We start from the raw sequence: 18,486 nt of genomic DNA, 5'->3' as shown, positions 1-18,486 counted from the left end.
AGCGACGGTTTCAATTGCTACAGTCGCAGCACAGTGATACGGTCAGCTCTAGACGACAGCAAATTTACCGATAGAAAAAAGACCGCAATACTGTTTATGAAGGAAGCATGTGGGTCCGAGAAAAACAAGATAATAATGAAAGATAAGAAATAAGTAGCTGCTGGAGATAAAAAAAATAGAGGATATTATAATAGTATTAGATAATACTATAATAATATTATAGATGATAAATTTTTAAGTATCTACTAAACATGCCCTTAGGTTTCCTGCTTTACGCCGCCATCGCTGCCCACTCTTTCAGCCGACGAAGGAACCCCCCACCTCCTCTCCATCGATCCCCTGCCTCCCCCTCCAATTTCCATGGAAGACGATCGCCGTCTTCGCGATGATCCGTCAATCATTGACAACCCATTCCTGCAGTTGCTCATGTTCACTCCGCCTATCCACTCCGAGGACCAGGCTTCTGCGCCGGGGTCGATCCTCCTCGACCCGTACGGCTACGTCAGCGATCGCACCAACGGCACCACCGCCGAGGGCTTCACGAGGGACGGCAACCTCATCCTGGTCACCTTCTGGCCGGCCGGCCCGCCTCGCGCTTCCTGCTTCACCGTCCATTGCCCCGACCTCAAGCCCTCCGCGTTCGGCGACTTGCCCAAGGTCATCAGCGCGGAGGACGACCTCGTCCTGCTCCGCGTCGCCATCTGCTCTCGGGGCGAACACCTGTTCGACAAGAGAAGCGACTACTTCGTCTATCAGGCCGGCACCAAGAACAAGCCGCCATCGCTTAAGCTGGTCCCCACGCCCCCCGACCTCAAGATCACCGACCACGGGACTGTCCTGCTGCGCTGCCGCGACCACGACATGTTCTTCCTCGCCACTCTCCGTAGGTCGTTCATCAATTTGCAGTACGACGAGAGGCAGTTCAATCTCCAGCTGTACAACTCCAAGACTGAGAGATGGAGCACCAAGTTGATGCGTGTTGATTCACCGGAGAATTTCGCGTATCACTATGCCAACAAGGTGATCACCATCGGAGGGGAGCTCGGTTCAGTGGGCTGGGTCGATCTCTGGCGGGGCATCCTCATCTGTGACCTGCTCTTGGACAACCACAGTCTTCGCTACATCCCACTACCGTCGCCACTGGTGCCCAAGCCGCCCAGGGGTCAACCGATGTTTATTCGGAACATCATTGTCCTCAAAGGTTGCATCAAGTACTTTGACATGCACAGATGCAGCACTAAAGGTTGGGAGGCTACAACAATGATGATGAATTTTTCAAATATTGGTTCTGGGAACAGCTGGGAGGTGGACTGCACTATCAAATTTTCTGAGGTCCCGGTGAACAGCCCGGCGCACGCCCAGATGCTGCCTATTCTGCTAGAGGGTAAGGATACAGAGCCAACCTTGAAGAGACTCCACGCAAGTTATCCTGTTCTGAGCTTGCACGACGATGATGTTGTTTACATCATGGCCAATCCTAATCCCTTTGAGGACAAGGCATCGGTGATTGCTGTTGATATGAGGAACAAGACTCTAAAAGGTGTGGCTGATTTTGGCTCTGGAAGACCTGCGGGTTACGGTTTCACCTTCCTACAAAGTGGGATCTCCAAGCATCTAGGTATTTGGTCCTCCACCAGGTAATTTTTTTAGGGTTTTCGTAGCCTTGCTTAACTTAGTCAGGCATGTTGAACCGACTAACAAACTAAACTTTCTAAGGCAAGCTAGCCTGTAGTGGCAGCAGAATAAATATTTTAGGTGCTTTCTTTCCAAAGCCGCCGTAGATGTGTTATAGTATATGATAGAAGCATCGTTGTGTTATTTATGTTCTAAATCTTAATATCACGGAATAATATGTTCTTGTTTGACCAACGGTCCAATAAGGTTCTTGTTTTCATTAGTTCTTATTTCGTTCAAAGTTGTGCATCTAATATTCTTGAGATTTATCCAATTTATTTATTCCTGGAAACTAATTGTTTGTGAACAGCCAATATTGTACCTGAATTGATCATGCTTCTCTATTAATACATTTCCATCCACAAAATTAACATCTCTATCACCATGACACTGCATCTAAATTCCGAAATTTATTTTTTGATCAGCCATATAAATGCTTCATTTCAACAATGACAAAAATACAGATAGTGTCCAGCTTAACTTTACTGCATTATTCTATTTCTTGTTCACTTCAAATCTTTCCCCCATGAGCTTGGTGACTTTTAGCTTTACTTTGCTGCATTATTCTATTTCTTGTTCACTTCAAACCTTTCCCCTATGAGCTTCTGGTGACTTTTAGCACGCTGCAGTGGTTTGGCTGTTTTGTTGAGTGTCATGTGGTGTAACTCACCCTTGTTGACCAAATTTCCTGGGTCATTGCCCAAACTATGCGAAATTTTCACCAATAAAGCAACGTTTTCTTCTGGCACATGCGCATGCACATGCTAGCTAGATAATCTTGCTTCAGAACCGAAATTATTTCCATCAAACACAGTTTAAGAAAAATAAATAAGCTAGTTTACCTAGTCTAGCAATTGCTCTCCCTGGCTAAAGATCCAAACGATCCCCATATTTGGCCTATTGGAGGGGGGAATATTACGCGCCATTGGTCTGAGATCCTCAAAATGATAACGCATCAAGGTACCATGGAATGTCGGGATTTTAATGATCCTGAAACTGGGTGTCGTATGCCAATAGAACACTGAACAGTCAGAAAAAGAGAGTGTGCAAACAAAAGAGCAATTTCAATACTGCTTTGACAAATTGACAAAGCGCAGATCAGTTCTTCCACTGCATTTTTCTTAATATCAGTTGAATTGTATACTAGAACTTCAATTGGTTATAGAGTTTTATTTTTGGACCTGCTATTTTATGATCAATTCCTAAATGCAGTAGATAATGATGTAATGTAACTTCTACGAGTAGAGACCTCTTAATATCTAATCTAAGTTGTTCTCCACCAGGGAATTTTTTGTTATTACTAAGATGTGTTTTTTTACCAGAAAGAGAGGGAATGCTGCGAGAGGGATTGCTGCTGAAACAAGTAGGAAGGGAATTGCTGGGCCATCAGGCAAGTAAGAAGTGACAGAGGAGGGTGTATAACCGCAACGTGACTCAAAAAGTTGAAGGAAATAAGTGTAGTAGAGGACATGGCCATGGAGCACGTAGGGGCAGTGGTAACTAAATTTATGTATGGTTTGCAGTGTGTTATGGATTAAGGGAATGATTCAGAAGTCAGGGTGGTAACTGGATTTACTGTTTTGCACTCTTTGGATTCTGTTTCATCTTTCTCTTGCCAACTTTTCTTGTGGCTTGCTTAATTGGGAATTATGTCAACAACACAACTTATTTTGACCCTTGCTTTCATTGCATCTTGTTTGGTTGTGAGGAAGCTATAATGATTGCTATGCAAAGATTTTGCGGTGCCCAGGAAATTGCATGTGCGGTCAAAGATTTGGTATGACATAGTTAGCACTTGTAGCTTCCCTGCCACTATTCTTTTCATTTCAAAATTAGCACTTTAGCTCCCTTGCATTGATCATACTATTCTTTACATTCCCATCCACAAAATTAACACTTCTAGCTCCCCTGCCACTACATCTAAATTCTGTGGGTATTTACATCTGGTATGTGATTACCCTTTGAAGCAAATACACATGTCTCTTCATAGTTGTCGTTCTTTTCCTTTCTAATTTTAGTATGATACAGCACAACGTCATAAACTGATTTCATCTAGGATTGCTAGCATTAATTTTAATGTGATTTTCTTATCATTGGTATACTGTATGCTCAGTCTTCAGCTAGACCTATCGTTACTTTTCCTATTCTCGTACACCCATCCTATATGATTACACTGGCCTGCATATGCAAGCGCTCTTAAAGATAAGGACACCAAACCCTAAATTTATCATTTTTTATCTCTCAAACGGGATCTAGTTTGCTCTTCAAATTTTGTGTAGAACTGTTATATGACATCTACTATATGTGATAAAGTTTTCAAAAAAAAAAAAGAACTAAGTTTTCAAGTTTCCAACTTTTACCCAATCTTCATCATATATGCTCCTCTTCATGGTTTGAAGAACTCTGTGTCGACATGAACATTTTAAGTGTCAGTTGATCATTTCCCACCGATTGATTCTATCTCATTATATTCAACCCATTTTGTGATTTGCAATACTTAGGTTAAGAATATCTCGATGGAAATTTTGGACTTATATGACACCTACAAGATTGATCCTCAAAGGGGCCTCCCTGAGGACAAGTCTTGTGATGAACAAGTTGCCAGCAAAGGCTTAACACTGATTCGGCGCCTATTTCAAACTATCTCAACCTGTGTGCGCACGCGTCAGATATATTGGTGAACGGCCTTTTAGACTGACAAATTGGAAGTAAGGAATAATGTCGTGAGTGCCCAGTTTGACAATCCTAGTTTGTTCTAACAATAAGAGCGTCCACATTAGGGATGTTTGTATGTGCTTGTAACACTGTCTTGTTGACATCGTGGCTTTCATTGAGGCGATTTTCGTTTTCTTGTTCGTTTAAAGTCCTTGCCTCCTGAATTTTCCGATGACTTTTAGGGTGCTGCACCTGAAATGTCCTCCAAATAACTAACTCCTATCTCACAACCAGGATTCAGATTTCATGTGTTGCATCTTAAGCGTTCCCTTTTTTTCATCAGAACCATAATTATTTCCATCAAACAAAAAATAAGCAAAACAGATGAGCTAGTTTGCCTAACATAGCAATTGCTCACCCTGACTAAAGATCCAAACAATCCCTGTAGTTAGCTTATTTGAGGGGGGACTTTAGAGTTCCTGAAATTATTGGGTGGTAGACCAGTTGTTCTTTCACTGCATGCATGTTTCTCAATATCAGTGGAAGTTTTATTTGTGGGCTTGCTACTTAATTTATTTTCAATGTCTAAATGTAATAGATAATGTAATGTTTGTTCTGATGGGCTTTCTACGAGGGGATCGATTTTGCAAGATTTGCATTGTGAAAACAGGGAGAGTTTGTATGTTGAGGCCGGCTTCAATTCTTTGTCGAGCCAACAGATGAAAGCCCATCAGGACGGCCCTGTTTGAAGGCTGCTATTGTGGGCCCGACCCATCCGCCGAGTTTCCTGCTTACCGCCGCCATCGCTGCCCACTCTTTCAGCCGACGAAGAAACCCCCCACCTCCTCTCCATCGACGCCCTGCCTCCCCCTCCAATTTCCATGGAAGACGATCGCCGTCTTCGCGATGATCCGTCAATCATTGACAACCCATTCCTGCAGTTGCTCTTGTTCACTCCGCCTATCCACTCCGAGGACCAGGCTTCTGCGCCGGGGTCGATCCTCCTCGACCCGTACGGCTACGTCAGCGATCGCACCAACGGCACCACCGCCGAGGGCTTCACGAGGGACGGCAACCTCATCCTGGTCACCTTCTGGCCGGCCAGCCCGCCTCGCGCTTCCTGCTTCACCGTCCATTGCCCCGACCTCAAGCCCTCCGCGTTCGGCGACTTGCCCAAGGTCATCAGCGCGGAGGACGACCTCGTCCTGCTCCGCGTCGCCATCTGCCCTCGGGGCGAACACCTGTTTGACAAGAGCAGCGACTACTTCGTCTATCAGGCCGGCACCAAGAACAAGGCGCCATCGCTTAAGCTGGTCCCCACGCCCCCCGACCTCGAGATCACCGACGACGGGACTGTCCTGCTGCGCTGCCGCGACCACGACATGTTCTTCCTCGCCACTCTCCGTAGGTCGTTCATCAATTTGCAGTACGCCGGGAGGCAGTTCGATCTCCAGCTGTACAATTCCAAGACTGAGAGATGGAGCACCAAGTTGATGCATGTTGATTCACCGGAGAATTTCGCGTATCACTATGCCAACAACGTGATCACCATCGGAGGGGAGCTCGGTTCAGTGGGCTGGGTCGACCTCTGGCGGGGCATCCTCATCTGTGACCTGCTCCTGGACAACCACAGTCTTCGCTACATCCCACTACCGTCGCCACTGGTGCCCAAGCCGCCCAGGGGTCAACCGATGTTTATTCGGAACATCATTGTCCTCAAAGGTTACATCAAGTACTTTGAGATGCACAGATGCATCACTAAAGGTTGGGAGGCTACAACAATGATGATGAATTTTTCAAATATTGGTTCTGGGAACAGCTGGGAGGTGGACTGCACTATCAAATTTTCTGAGGTCCCGGTGAACAGCCCGGCGCACGCCCAGATGCTGCCTATTCTGCTAGAGGGTAAGGATACAGAGCCAACCTTGAAGAGACTCCACGCAAGTTATCCTGTTCTGAGCTTGCACGACGATGATGTTGTTTACATCATGGCCAATCCTAATCCCTTTGAGGACAAGGCATCGGTGATTGCAGTTGATATGAGGAATAAGACTCTAAAAGGTGTGTCTGATTTTGGCTCTGGAAGACCCGCAGGTTACGGTTTCACCTTCCTACAAAGTGGGATCTCCAAGCATCTAGGTATTTGGTCCTCCACCAGGTAATTTTCTTAGGGTTTTCCTAGCCTTGCTTAACTTAGTCAGGCGTGTTGAACTGACTAACAAACTAGACTTTCTAAGGGAAACTAGCCTGTAGTGGCAGCAGAATAACTATTTTAGGTGCTTTCTTTCCAAAGCCGCCGTAGATGTGTTATATATATGATAGAAGCATCGTTGTGTTATTTATGTTCTAAATCTTAATATCACGAAATAATATGTTCTTGTTTGACCAACGGTCCAATAAGGTTCTTGTTTTCATTAGTTCTTATTTGGTTCAAAGTTGTGCATCTAATATTCTTGAGATCTATCCAATTTATTTATTCCTGGAAACTAATTGTTTGTGAACAGCCAATATTGTACCTGAATTGATCGTGCTTCTCTTTTAATACATTTCCATCCACAAAATTAACATCTCTATCACCATGACAATCCCCATATTGGGCCTATTGGAGGGGGGAGTATTACGCGCCATTGGTCTGAGATCCTCAAAATGATAATGCATCAAGGTACCATGGAATGGAAGGGGATTTTAATGATCCTGAAACTGGGTGTTGTATGCCAATAGAACACTGAACAGTCAGAAAAAGAGAGTGTGCAAACAAAAGAGCAATTTCAATACTGCTTTGACAAATTGACAAAGCGCAGATCAGTTCTTCCACTTCATTTTTCTTAATATCAGTTGAATTGTATACTAGAACTTGAATTGGTTATAGAGTTTTATTTTTGGACCTGCTATTTTATGATCAATGTCTAAATGCAGTAGATAATGATGTAATGTAACTTCTACGAGTAGAGACCTCTTAATATCTAATCTAAGTCGTTCTCAACCAGGGAAATTTTTTTATTACTAAGATGCGTTTTTTTACCAGAAAGAGAGGGAATGCTGTGAGACGGATTGCTGCTGAAACAGGTAGGAAGGGAATTGCTGCGCCATCAGGCAAGTAAGAAGTTACAGAGGAGGCTGTATAACCGCAACGTGACTCAAAAAGTTGAAGGAAATAGGCGTAGTAGAAGACATGACCATGGAGCACGTAGGGGCAGTGGTAACTCGATTTATGTATGCTTTGCAGTGTGTTATGGATTAAGGGAATGATTCAGAATTCAGGGTGCATGTCAAGGGAGACACTGTTTTGCACTCTTTGAATTCTGTTTCATCTTTCTCTTACCAACTTTTCTTGTGGCTTGCTGAGTCGGGAATTATGTCAATAACACAACTTATTTTGACCCTTGGTTTCATTGCATCTTGTTTGGTTGTGAGGAAGCTGTAATGATTGCTATGCAAAGATTTTGCGGTGCCCAGGAAATTGCATGTGCGGTCAAAGATTTGGTATGACGTAGTTAGCACTTGTAGCTTCACTGCCACTATTCTTTTCATTTCAAAATTAGCACTTTTGCATTGAAACGCTTCTAGCTACCCTGCCACTACATCTAAATTCCGTGGGTGTTTACATTTGGTATGCGAATATCCTTTGAAGAAAATAGGCATGTCTCTTCAGAGTTGTCGTTCCTTTTCCTTTCTAATTTTAGTGTGATACACTGGGTCATACCTGAGAAATTTGAGTCCCGGTGTGAAATTCAAAATTAGGCCTAATGTATAAGAATTTTTTTTGATAGAAATAAATATTCTTCCATACATATTTGTCATTTCATCAGTCTGGAGGCATAATAATCAAGAAAAAAACTTACAATCATCGTCACTCTTGTACGTCGTTTTATGTGTGATATTAATGAAGAAAAAATGATTGTACAAAGTTGGTGACAACCGAAGATAAAATAAGTTTAAAATCTAAATGAACCTTTTTGACTATTGGGCAATTATCATATAACAAAAATAAATTGAGATGATTGATACGAGCATCCTTGGGCAGGTTGCTGCATCCGTTCTTGTCGGGGGATGATTCCTGACAATATATCAAGGGTGGCTGGACGACATACGTGTTGATCTACGTTTTCATGATTGTGTATGGGTGTATATGTATGGTCTAGAACATCAGGGTTTATCCAGGTCCATACCTCATATGGAATAATAGCCCTACATCTTGTGTATTTTCTTGTGAGTTCAAAGTGTTCTCTCAGTCGCCCCCTTTACAACCGGGCTCCCCTCCTCTTTATATACCAGTGAGGATGTGGAATCTTGTACAAACAGAACGTGCCAAACCATGGTAACCCTATTCCTGACGGAGCCAACTACTCCTAGGTCACGATGATGCATGATAGGTATGCGCGCCCCGCTCCGCATGACCAGCATGCCATGTTCCATCACGCACGCCGCCCTGCTCTGTCTGTCCCATCCACAGAACTGGCGCTACGCCTGTCGGCAGAGCCATAATGCTACAGGACGTGTCACTGCCCCACTGCGCCAGCCACAACTTTGCCCACTAAACGGAGGTGCCTTGAGGAAGGAGAATACTCGAGTGGATGTCATTAAATGCGATTTGACAAGTTAGGTGGCACACCTGTCCTAGACCAACAAAGGCTGGTCGTAGGGTCTCCTTATGCGACCAGGAGACTGATCACGTGAGCCTCGCTTGGTCGCTCAGTGGGGCCATGACTTTGAAAATACCAAATGCCAGTTGTCATCTGCCGGTATGGGCCCCTCTCGCAAGGGACCCCTTATCATTAACATCGACAGTTCTATTTCGCCATCTATGTAACAGAATAGTATTGGATACAATGATGTACCAGCAGATTGCATGACGGGTCGCTAAACTTGTTTTGCTTCATCTAAGAAGACTTTTTTTTTGTTGAATCACTGATTTCATGGACGATAGATCTACATAATTGAACTTTCTTAATAGGGTCATGTCATTTGAGGCAATGCATCGTCACTCCTTGATCCGCTAACATGGGCCCCATTGTGGAAAGAGGAGCATAAGACTGGCATGTTCCAACTGCTCTGCTTTGCTCTAGACCCATGATCGGAAGCTGCACGTCACGAATAGCCCATGCACATCTTGAACGGATGGGAATGGGATGGATGGATCTATCATTTTTACAAGTGTCTGAACAAGTCTAGAGATTGGCGACCCGACACCGTCCCACACACTCAGAAGCTTGACTGATCTACACTGGATAGGGAAGCAACCTATGCCGAAATAGGGGGCCTATTTTTTTCGAGGCCCTGTGCAGCCGCACAGGCTGCACACCCTATTGGTACGGACCTTGTGATACAGCACAATGTCATAAACTGATTTCATCTAGGATTGCTAGCATTAATTTTAGTGTGATTTTCTTATCATTGGTATACTGTATGCTTAGTCTTCAGCTAGACCTATCGTTACTTTTCCTATTCTCGTACACTCACCCTATATGATTGCACTGGCCTGCATGTGCACTCTCTTAAATATAAGGACACCAAACCCTAAATTTATCATTTTTATATCTCTCAAACGGGATCGAGATTTCTCTTCAAATTTTGTGTGGAACTGTTATATGACATCTACTATATGTGATAAAGTTTTCAAAAAAAATTAGAACTAAGTTTTCAAGTTTCCAACTTTTACCCAGTTTTCATCAGATATGCTCCCCTTCGTGGTTTGAAGAACTCTGTGTCGACATGAACATTTTAAGTGTGTTAGTTGATCATTTCCCACCGATTGATTCTATCTCATTATATTCAACCCATTTTGTGATTTGCAATACTCAGGTTAAGAATATCTCGATGGAAATTTTGGACTTCTACGACACCTACAAGATTGATCCTCAAAGGGACCTCCCTGAGGACAAGTCTTGTGATGAACGAGTTGCCAGCAAAGGCTTAACGTTGATTCAGCGCCTATTTCAAACTATCTCAACCCGTGTGCATGCTTGTCAGATGTATTGGTGAACGACCTCTTAGACTGACAAATTGTAAGTAAGGAATAATGTCGTGAGTGCCCAGTTTGACAACCCTAGTTTGTTCTAACAATGAGAGCGCCCGCATTAGGGATGTTTGTATGTGCTTGTAACACTGTCTTGTTGACATCGTGGCTTTCATTGAGGTGATTTAGCAAAACTCCAATGGAATTGTTTGTCTACGCTGGTCGAGGGTACTTCAAGTTAGTTATACCTGCATCTTTTGACCAATTTGAAGCTCAAAACTCGCTTCTGTTTGTTATTCGAGGCTTGAAGCCGACTCATGCATGTGAAAACTTTTACTTATGTTACAAATGAATGAAGCTGCTGACATGCCCAGACTATTGGCGATTAAATCTGCACTTGCAGCACCGACGACATGTGCACACCGGGAGCCCATGACAGTAGAGCCGTGGACAAGCATCAATGGCCCAATGTGACACTAGCTCACTATGATCTTGCCAGATGCCGAGAAAGACACACAGAAAGAACATGCAGCACCAAACAAAAGCATTCATAAACGCTGAACCTTGCAACTCGCTGTTACTGTTTCAGTTACACTGATCAACTAAGGACAAGGACAATAGCCTAATAAATGCAACAACACAATAACATTCTGAAGCTGTCAAAGGCAATACATTGCACAGCCTTATGGTACCACAAATTCCTTTGACACAGTCAATCGACCTTTCTTGTGTGAAGATGAAGTTCAGCTGAATTGCCCAGAAAATTACAGGAAAATGGTTTCTACCAACTCCATAAATAACAAAGAGTCTTCTCATCACCATTCTATTGCTTGGTCAAAATGAACTGTTACAGTTTTTATAGCAATCCCACACGGATCGAAGCCTACAAATACAGAATAACAATTATCAGCCAACAAAACTAAACAGGAAAAGTAAAGTGCAATAGCATAAAACAGAAACATATATTCCCTTCATCGTTGATGATTTTAACAACAAAGTCAAAGCCCTCATCACATATTTATCAAGAAGAACAGCCCCAGCAACCTCAAGTTCATCAAGCGATTATATGAATTGTTTCTGCAGCTCAAGGTTGGGATCAAATAAAGTACCATCATCATGCTTGATTAAGCGTCTATACTCAAATGAGCGATCAGTACCGTGTTGAGATAGATTCCTCAGATACTCGACCAAGAATTCTAAATCATTTTGATAATATCAAAAGTACTCCAAAGGCTCATTCTGATTCGGATCAGATTTCATTTTCAGGTCTTTGTGACGGAAAGTTTTCTGAAGCATTGGGTTGAGTTCCCACCTAAATGCACCTATCCACAGAATTGTAGGCACTTCCAGCTGCAGGATTGTCTTGAATAGTGCAGTCTCATCACCTGTATCATAAGACCTACAGGCGCCGTGTATACTTGACAGAAGGTTTGATCGGGCCATTTAGGGCTTCAAAAATGGATGGTGTTGTATCAACTCCCGCAAAGCCTCCGCCTGTCACACCACCATTTGGCATATGATCCCATGCCACTCAACATAGTGTAAAAAGTTGTGAGATACGGTACGACAAATCTGGGACAAAGAAATTTCTGAAGAACTGATTTCGCAATCCATGCGAAATCCATCTCCATTGCAGTGACCATCTTGCCCGAAATTCGAGGATTTTTGGGAAACGATTTTGGACATTTCGTGATAGCTACCTTGCCATCGTAAACCTCCATATCATCTATAGTAAAATTGCCTTTCCATGAGAACCCAGCTCTATGCTTGCTAAGCACATAGTCAAGGAGCTCTTGGATCATGGCGCACTTATCAGGCAAAGGTGTCTTAATGGGCTGTCCCTTATGGCCGTGGACATTCATTCCTACAAGCAAAGGGCCGCTTAGACAATGCTTCAACAATTTGTGCCTGCAAGCATAAAATATTCTCTAGATTTAATTCTTCGCTGAATTGAACAGTAGAATAAAAACAAACATATTGCTATATAAAAAAGGTTTGAGACCATTACACTTTGGGCAAATCAAAGAATTTTAGTTTCAAACTCTGAGCAGATTCCATTGTTACCAACTGCTGCATAAACTTCCTCGCGGTTTTTGTCAAGTTCAATTCCGTCGTTACCACATGCTGCACAAACTCAATGGCGGTTTCCGTCAAGATCACCCTCAAGCTGTTTCACAACAAATGGTGACCTCAGACCTCAAGCGTGTTTCATTGCTGCCGCATTTGTTAATATCATGATGCATGCAAGAATAAAGCGTGGTGTGAGCTGATATGGTTGTTACACGACTCACACTTGTAAGTAAATCTGCATCATCTCATTGTGTTTAAGTTCACATCAGTCTTTTGATATTAACCATAATAATGTTTACTGACAAGATGTTTAAATCAAAGAATCTCAAAGGTAAATATGGCGGACACAGATTTAATAGATCATCAAAAAAAAAAAGATTGACGAGATAAATAAGTCAAAACGGCACCTTTTGTATCCATTGCACACTTTCATTGCAAGATCTTTTGAGTACCTGAGAAGATGTGAGTAAAGAATATTCAGATCTCCTGATCCAAAACCCCTCTCAACCATGCCAACCAATTGAGAGCGATAATACAGCAAGTTTTCTCCTGAAAGAGTGAACCTAATCAACCACAATAAGATTATTAGAAATTAGAACCTAAAATTGGCAACTTGAGAAAGAAATTAAACAAAGGAAAGAAGTATACCGATCCAGAAACACCCCAATTTGTTGTGCCACTTTGGCGTCTTCCCAAGCCTTTGCGTTTTCTCTCCGCTTATTCCGGTTGTTGCCCCTCGGAAATTCCCATGGGGCCTCTTTCTTCGGGGGTGGAAGAGGGGGTGAATGACGGACAGGAGCTCCTGATCGGGGCTGCTCGTCGACATTGATGAGCTGAGATCCCTCTCCAGTGAGGTTGACAAAAGATTAAGAAGCATTGGTCAAACACTGCAAATAGTACAAGTTAAAGAGAACATTGGCATGTATCACAACAAAAGAAACATGTTTGTGGTTATCGACAAACACGAAATATCTTATGAAAGAGTCTTAGTCTCTCACCCTTTCGTAAAAAAAGTAAGTAAGCCTCGCAGCTAAGAACTTCTTCCAGAGACGCTTCTCTGACTTCCAAATCACTTGCATAAAACTAAGACTTAGAGCCACTGCTCTGCTGCTGCTGACCCCCGATCTTACCAGCTCTCACGTATGCAATATAATGACCTTCTATCGGGGTTCCTTTGTGCTGGACAACGCCAACTAGACGATAAGTGGTGTTGTCATTCTCCTCAGATCTGCATATTACAGGAAATAGTGATGACTAGACCAATTGTAAAGTTGCAAAGAATTGTTGCTGCTCATAAATCACAAATATTCTATTGAATAAATTCTTTAAAGAAAGTCTATCAAACTACCAAATGGAGGAATAATGTGGTTTATTATATATTACCTTGAGTCCATGAATGGTCCTATATCAAGCATCTCCTCAAAGCGCACATGCCCTTCCAATTTCTTACTCTCACTAGAAGAAATGTGCCTGAATCTTTTCAAAGTAATCATCAAAGAAGGTGGAGCCTTACTTATAAGAAGTCTTTGTGTTGCAGCTCTGAAAACCTTTGTTTTATCATTACAGCGCTCACAGTGCCATCATAGCGGATCTTCCTTAGTATACGAACCAAGCAGCCCTCAACTGATACAACAGCATTACTATTATCGACCTCATCATCGGCACTATTGCTACTCAAAGCCATTACATATTTAGGTTGTGTATTATCCACCTCATGATCAGCACTATTGCTCTTCCTTGATGGAGGTGGTAGTGAGAGATCAAGGAATTGGTCATATTTAATGGAACTGTGTGGGCATTCTAGACTGGACACAGTACTAGACAACTCGCCCCCAAAGATGGATTCGACAATTGTAGGAACTCCTGCATTGGAAGCATCCGCCGCTAGCTTTCGTGCTTCAGTTTCCTCCGTGTGAAAACCATCAAGAAAAAGACTGAGTAATTCATGGCTATCCTGCATATGGCTGCCCTTGAATTGTGGAAATCTTGAGCAAATATATGAGAAGAGGTTATGTGGGCTAAGTGCACCTCCTGTATCATTTGAAGCACTCATCTCCACAAAGAGCTTCTTCAAAGGTATAGCAAGGGGCCTTGTCCAAACATTTGGTCCTAACATCTTGCTGCGCAACGTATCAAGCGCGAGGAGGTTCTGCAATGCCACATTGAAGAAGCACGTGTTTCCAAGATTTGGCAGCCCTTTGATCACATTACCATGTGTTTCCATGAGCCAAGATTCCTCACCCGTGAGGTTGCCAGCAGATTCAAAGATGGCAATATCCTCCCTAGCTAGAGGTTATTGGAGCTTATGGTTCAGCTTTTGGCCCCCGTCGCTTGGGATTATGATATCCTTGAGGGCTGGAGGCGGCGGGAGTTTCTGGTTCAGGTCAAGGTATATACTGGCACCCATTTTGTCTATCTGATCTAGTGGAGGAGATGACACTTCTATTGGATTGTTGTATCCCTTTCCCTCCACCGGTTTCACTGTCGTCTCCTCATTCCTCTCGTTCAGCTCAAATGAAGTATTGTTCGACTCTGAATCAACTGCTGGGAAGTTTGAATCCATAAATTGTCCACCTTCATCCACCTAATGAGCCATGATTGAGAACGATAAGCAAACAGTATAAGGTAAAGATGTATTGCATGAAAAGAAACATGTCTATGGTGATTGACAAACATGAAATATCTTATCTAATAGTCTTAGTCTCCCACCCTTTCGTAAAAAAGTAAGTCAGGCACAAGAACTTGATCAAGAACTTGTAATATCCAGACTTTTCTGACTTCCCCATCTCTTGCATAAAACCAAGCCTCATAGCCACTCTTCTGCTGCCGCTGACCCCCAATCTTGTCACCTCTCACGTGTGCAATATAATGATCTCCTTCCATGGTTTCCATGTGCTCGACAATATCAACTAGATGATAAGTGTTGTTGTCATGGTTTCCATTCTCCTCTAATCTGCAGATTACAGGACATAGTGATGACCAGACTAATCATAAAGCTGAAAAGAACTGTTGCGACTCATAAATCACAAAATGAGGATTCCAAATTCAAAATAATCCACCCTGGGATCTAGGGAGATGTTGCATGTTGTTTTTCTTAGTTTTCTCTGGTGTCCCTGATCTATTTCGTTTTAACCAGTTTGCTGCTTTGGGAGGGGCTAACATGGCATTGTAACCTCCCAAAAACTCCATAGCATATAATTCAGAAGACTTTAGAAGCAGCAATGATCATCAATACGTCATAAGAGGTTAAGAACATTAAAACGCAAAATACTAGAATATCACATGTAAATCAGATAGGCTACGTAATCATTTTAACTACTCTACAACCATTAACTTATCAATAAAAATGCCTTTTCAATTAGATACACATGGGAACTAAATAGTAAATACCTTGAACATATTCCTCACCAAACATAAATGTCGCCAAGTTGGGTAGTGAGCTGATCTAATCATAAGGACCACAAGCTCAAGGACATAACAATGAGCAGATTGCTTAGAACGCCCACAAATGGCATTCGCTATTATATGCCCTCAAAATGACCGCACCGCTTAAGCCCAAAAGTTCCTAGTGAAATTCATTGTGTAGGCATTAGTAAGCAAAGTAATTCCTAATCATCTAAACCCCTCAACCTCCAAGTCATGACCATCATATTGATTCAAGTGAGTAGAAAAAGGGAAGCTTGATCACATCATACTCCTAAAACAAAAAGAGAAAAAAGGAACCACAAATGCAGAGCACATAATGTTTCGTGCCAATAAGTCATGGTCATCAGTTTCTTCTCTAAATATCACCAGACGTACAGCAGATGCTGGAGTTATCTATATTTTTTTGTCCACACAAGGTTGCAAAACTAAGACAGGGAACTTTTTAAAACAATCATCAAAATCATGACATGCTTAACTTAGTCCAACATATGCATGGTGAACAAGCTCCATGCAATGAGTATTTGTTGCAGCTTTCAAAACCCTACCAATTCAGGTCATATTCTGTTATAATCTTTCTATGGATAATATATTACTTGGAAGGCTAAAAGACAAAACTCATGTGTATCATTAGACACTTAAATCTGAATCATATACTCCATTCAGTACCTTGGGTCTTCCATGAATTGTTGTATATCAAGCTTATCCTGAAGGTGCACTTTCAATTTCTCATGCTAGTCATGACAGTCCTGGCTGAGCCTTTTCAAATGAATCACCAGTACACGTGGAGCCTTGCTTATATAAATTCTTCTCTTTGCAGCTCTGAAGACATTTGTATTATCCTCTTTCTGCTTATTTTGGTTATCTTGTCCATCATCATCATCACCACCACCACCACCACCTACCATCATCTCCTCACCCACCTTTCTTTCATTGGCATTATCCGTCATCTTCATGGCATTTTTTCTTTCACAAATGTTTGGGCGCGCTGCATTAGTACATTGCTCACAGAGCCATGGTTCGGATAGCAACTCTAGCTCAGTATACAAAGACAAGCAGCACAGAACTGTTACATTATCACCAACTAATGCTACTTGATCAGCTGGAGGCCTCCTAGATGGAACTGGCAGCGAGAGAACAAGGAATTTGTCATGTTTAACAGAACTGTGAGAGCATTCTGATGTGTTGCCCACAATAACAGACAGCTCCCATGCAAAGATGAAGTCGACAATTGTAGGAGCCCCTGCATTGGAAGCATCCTTCGCTACCTTTCGCACTTCAGTTTCCTCGGTACGTAAACCATCAAGAAAACAGTGGAGTAATTCTAGGCTATCCTGCATCCGGTGGCCCTTGAATTACGAGTATACTGAGCAAATATTTGAGAAGAGGTTATCTGGGCTAAGTGCATCTCCTGTATCAATTGAAGCACTTGTCTCCACAAAGAGCTTATTCAGAGGCATAGAAAGGGGCCCCTTCTTTGGAGCATATCAACCTAACATCTTCCTGCGTAGCAAACCAAGCGCAAGGATGTTCTGCAGCACTGCATTGAAGCAGCAAATGTTTCCATAGAGGAAAGAAGTATACCGATCCAGAAACACCCCAATTTATTGTGCCACTTTGGCGTCTTCCCGAGCCTTTGCATTTTCTCTCCGCTTATTCTGGTTGTTGCCCCTCAGAAATTCCCATGGGTCCTCTTCCTTCGGGGGTGGAAGAGGAGGTGAATGACGGATAGGAGCTCCTGATCGGGGCTGCTCGTCGACAATGATGAGCTGAGATCCCTCTCCCGTGAGGCTGACAGAAGATTGAGAAGCATTGGTCAAACACCGCAAACAGTACAAGGTAAAGAGAACATTAGCATGTATCACAACAAAAGAAACATGTTTGTGGTTATCGACAAACACAAAATATCTTATGAAAGAGTCTTAGTCTCTCACCCTTTTGTAAAAAAGTAAGTAAACCTCGCAGCTAAGAACTTCTTCCAGAGACGCTTCTCTGACTTCCAAATCACTTGCATAAAACCAAGACTTAGAGCCACTGCTCTGCTGCTGCTGACCCCCGATCTTACTAGCTCTCACGTATGCAATATAATGACCTTCTATCGGGGTTCCTTTGTGCTAGACAAGGCCAACTCGACGATAAGTGTTGTTGTCATTCTCCTCAGATCTGCATATTACAGGAAATAATGATGACTAGACCAATTGTAAAGTTGCAAAGAATTGTTGCTGCTCATAAATCACAAATATTCTATTGAATAAATTCTTTAAAGAAAGTCTATCAAACTACCAAATGGAGGAATAATGTGGTTTATTATATATTACCTTGAGTCCATGAATGGTCCTATATCAAGCATCTCCTCAAAGCGCACATGTCCTTCCAATTTCTTACTCTCACTAGAAGAAATGTGCCTGAATCTTTTCAAAGTAATCATCAAAGAAGGTGGAGCCTTACTTATAAGAAGTCTTTGTGTTGCAGCTCTGAAAACCTTTGTTTTATCATTACAGTGCTCACAATGCCATGATAGCGGATCTTCCTTATTATACGAAGCCAAGCAGCCCTCAACTGATACAACAGCATTACTATTATCCACCTCATCATCGGCACTATTGCTACTCAAAGCCATCACATATTCAGGTTGTGTATTATCCACCTCATGATCAACACTATTGCTCTTCCATGATGGAAGTGGTAGTGAGAGATCAAGGAATGGT

General features: G+C 42.5%; 3 protein-coding genes across 4 annotated transcripts; 2 read left to right on the top strand and 1 right to left on the bottom strand.

The window, feature by feature from the left end:
* The first annotated feature begins 327 nt into the window (after positions 1–327).
* On the top strand, positions 328–3,273 carry LOC133902025 (uncharacterized). 2 transcript variants are annotated; one of them, XM_062343596.1, is made up of 2 exons: positions 328–1,618; positions 2,997–3,273. In XM_062343596.1, exons 1-2 carry the CDS (start codon positions 361–363, stop codon positions 3,077–3,079), a joined length of 1,341 nt encoding a protein of 446 aa, XP_062199580.1. In that variant the 5' UTR covers positions 328–360; the 3' UTR covers positions 3,080–3,273. The 2 variants fall into 2 exon arrangements, with proteins under 2 accessions (XP_062199580.1, XP_062199579.1); XM_062343595.1 differs by having other exon boundaries at positions 328–1,637; positions 2,997–3,269.
* Positions 3,274–5,170: 1,897 nt separating this feature from the next.
* LOC133901903 (uncharacterized) lies at positions 5,171–7,721 on the top strand. The gene is made up of 2 exons (XM_062343438.1): positions 5,171–6,487; positions 7,355–7,721. Exons 1-2 carry the CDS (start codon positions 5,211–5,213, stop codon positions 7,428–7,430), a joined length of 1,353 nt encoding a protein of 450 aa, XP_062199422.1. The 5' UTR covers positions 5,171–5,210; the 3' UTR covers positions 7,431–7,721.
* A 3,379-nt stretch (positions 7,722–11,100) lies between these two features.
* On the bottom strand, positions 11,101–14,579 carry LOC133902323 (ubiquitin carboxyl-terminal hydrolase 1-like). Its single transcript, XM_062343919.1, is given in 6 exon segments — positions 11,101–11,168; positions 12,027–12,149; positions 13,354–13,583; positions 13,739–13,825; positions 13,943–13,973; positions 13,976–14,579. Coding segments are annotated over 6 exon segments (1,143 nt in total).
* Positions 14,580–18,486: the final 3,907 nt, after the last annotated feature.

Source organism: Phragmites australis, chromosome 20 (assembly GCF_958298935.1).
Source record: "Phragmites australis chromosome 20, lpPhrAust1.1, whole genome shotgun sequence".
NCBI classification, from domain to species: Eukaryota; Viridiplantae; Streptophyta; class Magnoliopsida; order Poales; family Poaceae; genus Phragmites; species Phragmites australis.
The sequence above is the reverse complement of the archived record's forward strand: the minus strand, read 5'-3'. Positions and strand labels throughout refer to the sequence as shown.

Coding starts and splice junctions, on each gene's coding strand:
- LOC133902025 (XM_062343595.1), top strand. CDS start 361: ATGGAAGACGATCGCCGTCTTCGCGATGATCCGTCAATCATTGACAAC. Junction 1,638..2,996: donor GGTATTTGGTCCTCCACCAG/GTAATTTTTTTA, acceptor TTTTTTTACCAG/AAAGAGAGGGAATGCTGCGA.
- LOC133901903 (XM_062343438.1), top strand. CDS start 5,211: ATGGAAGACGATCGCCGTCTTCGCGATGATCCGTCAATCATTGACAAC. Junction 6,488..7,354: donor GGTATTTGGTCCTCCACCAG/GTAATTTTCTTA, acceptor TTTTTTTACCAG/AAAGAGAGGGAATGCTGTGA.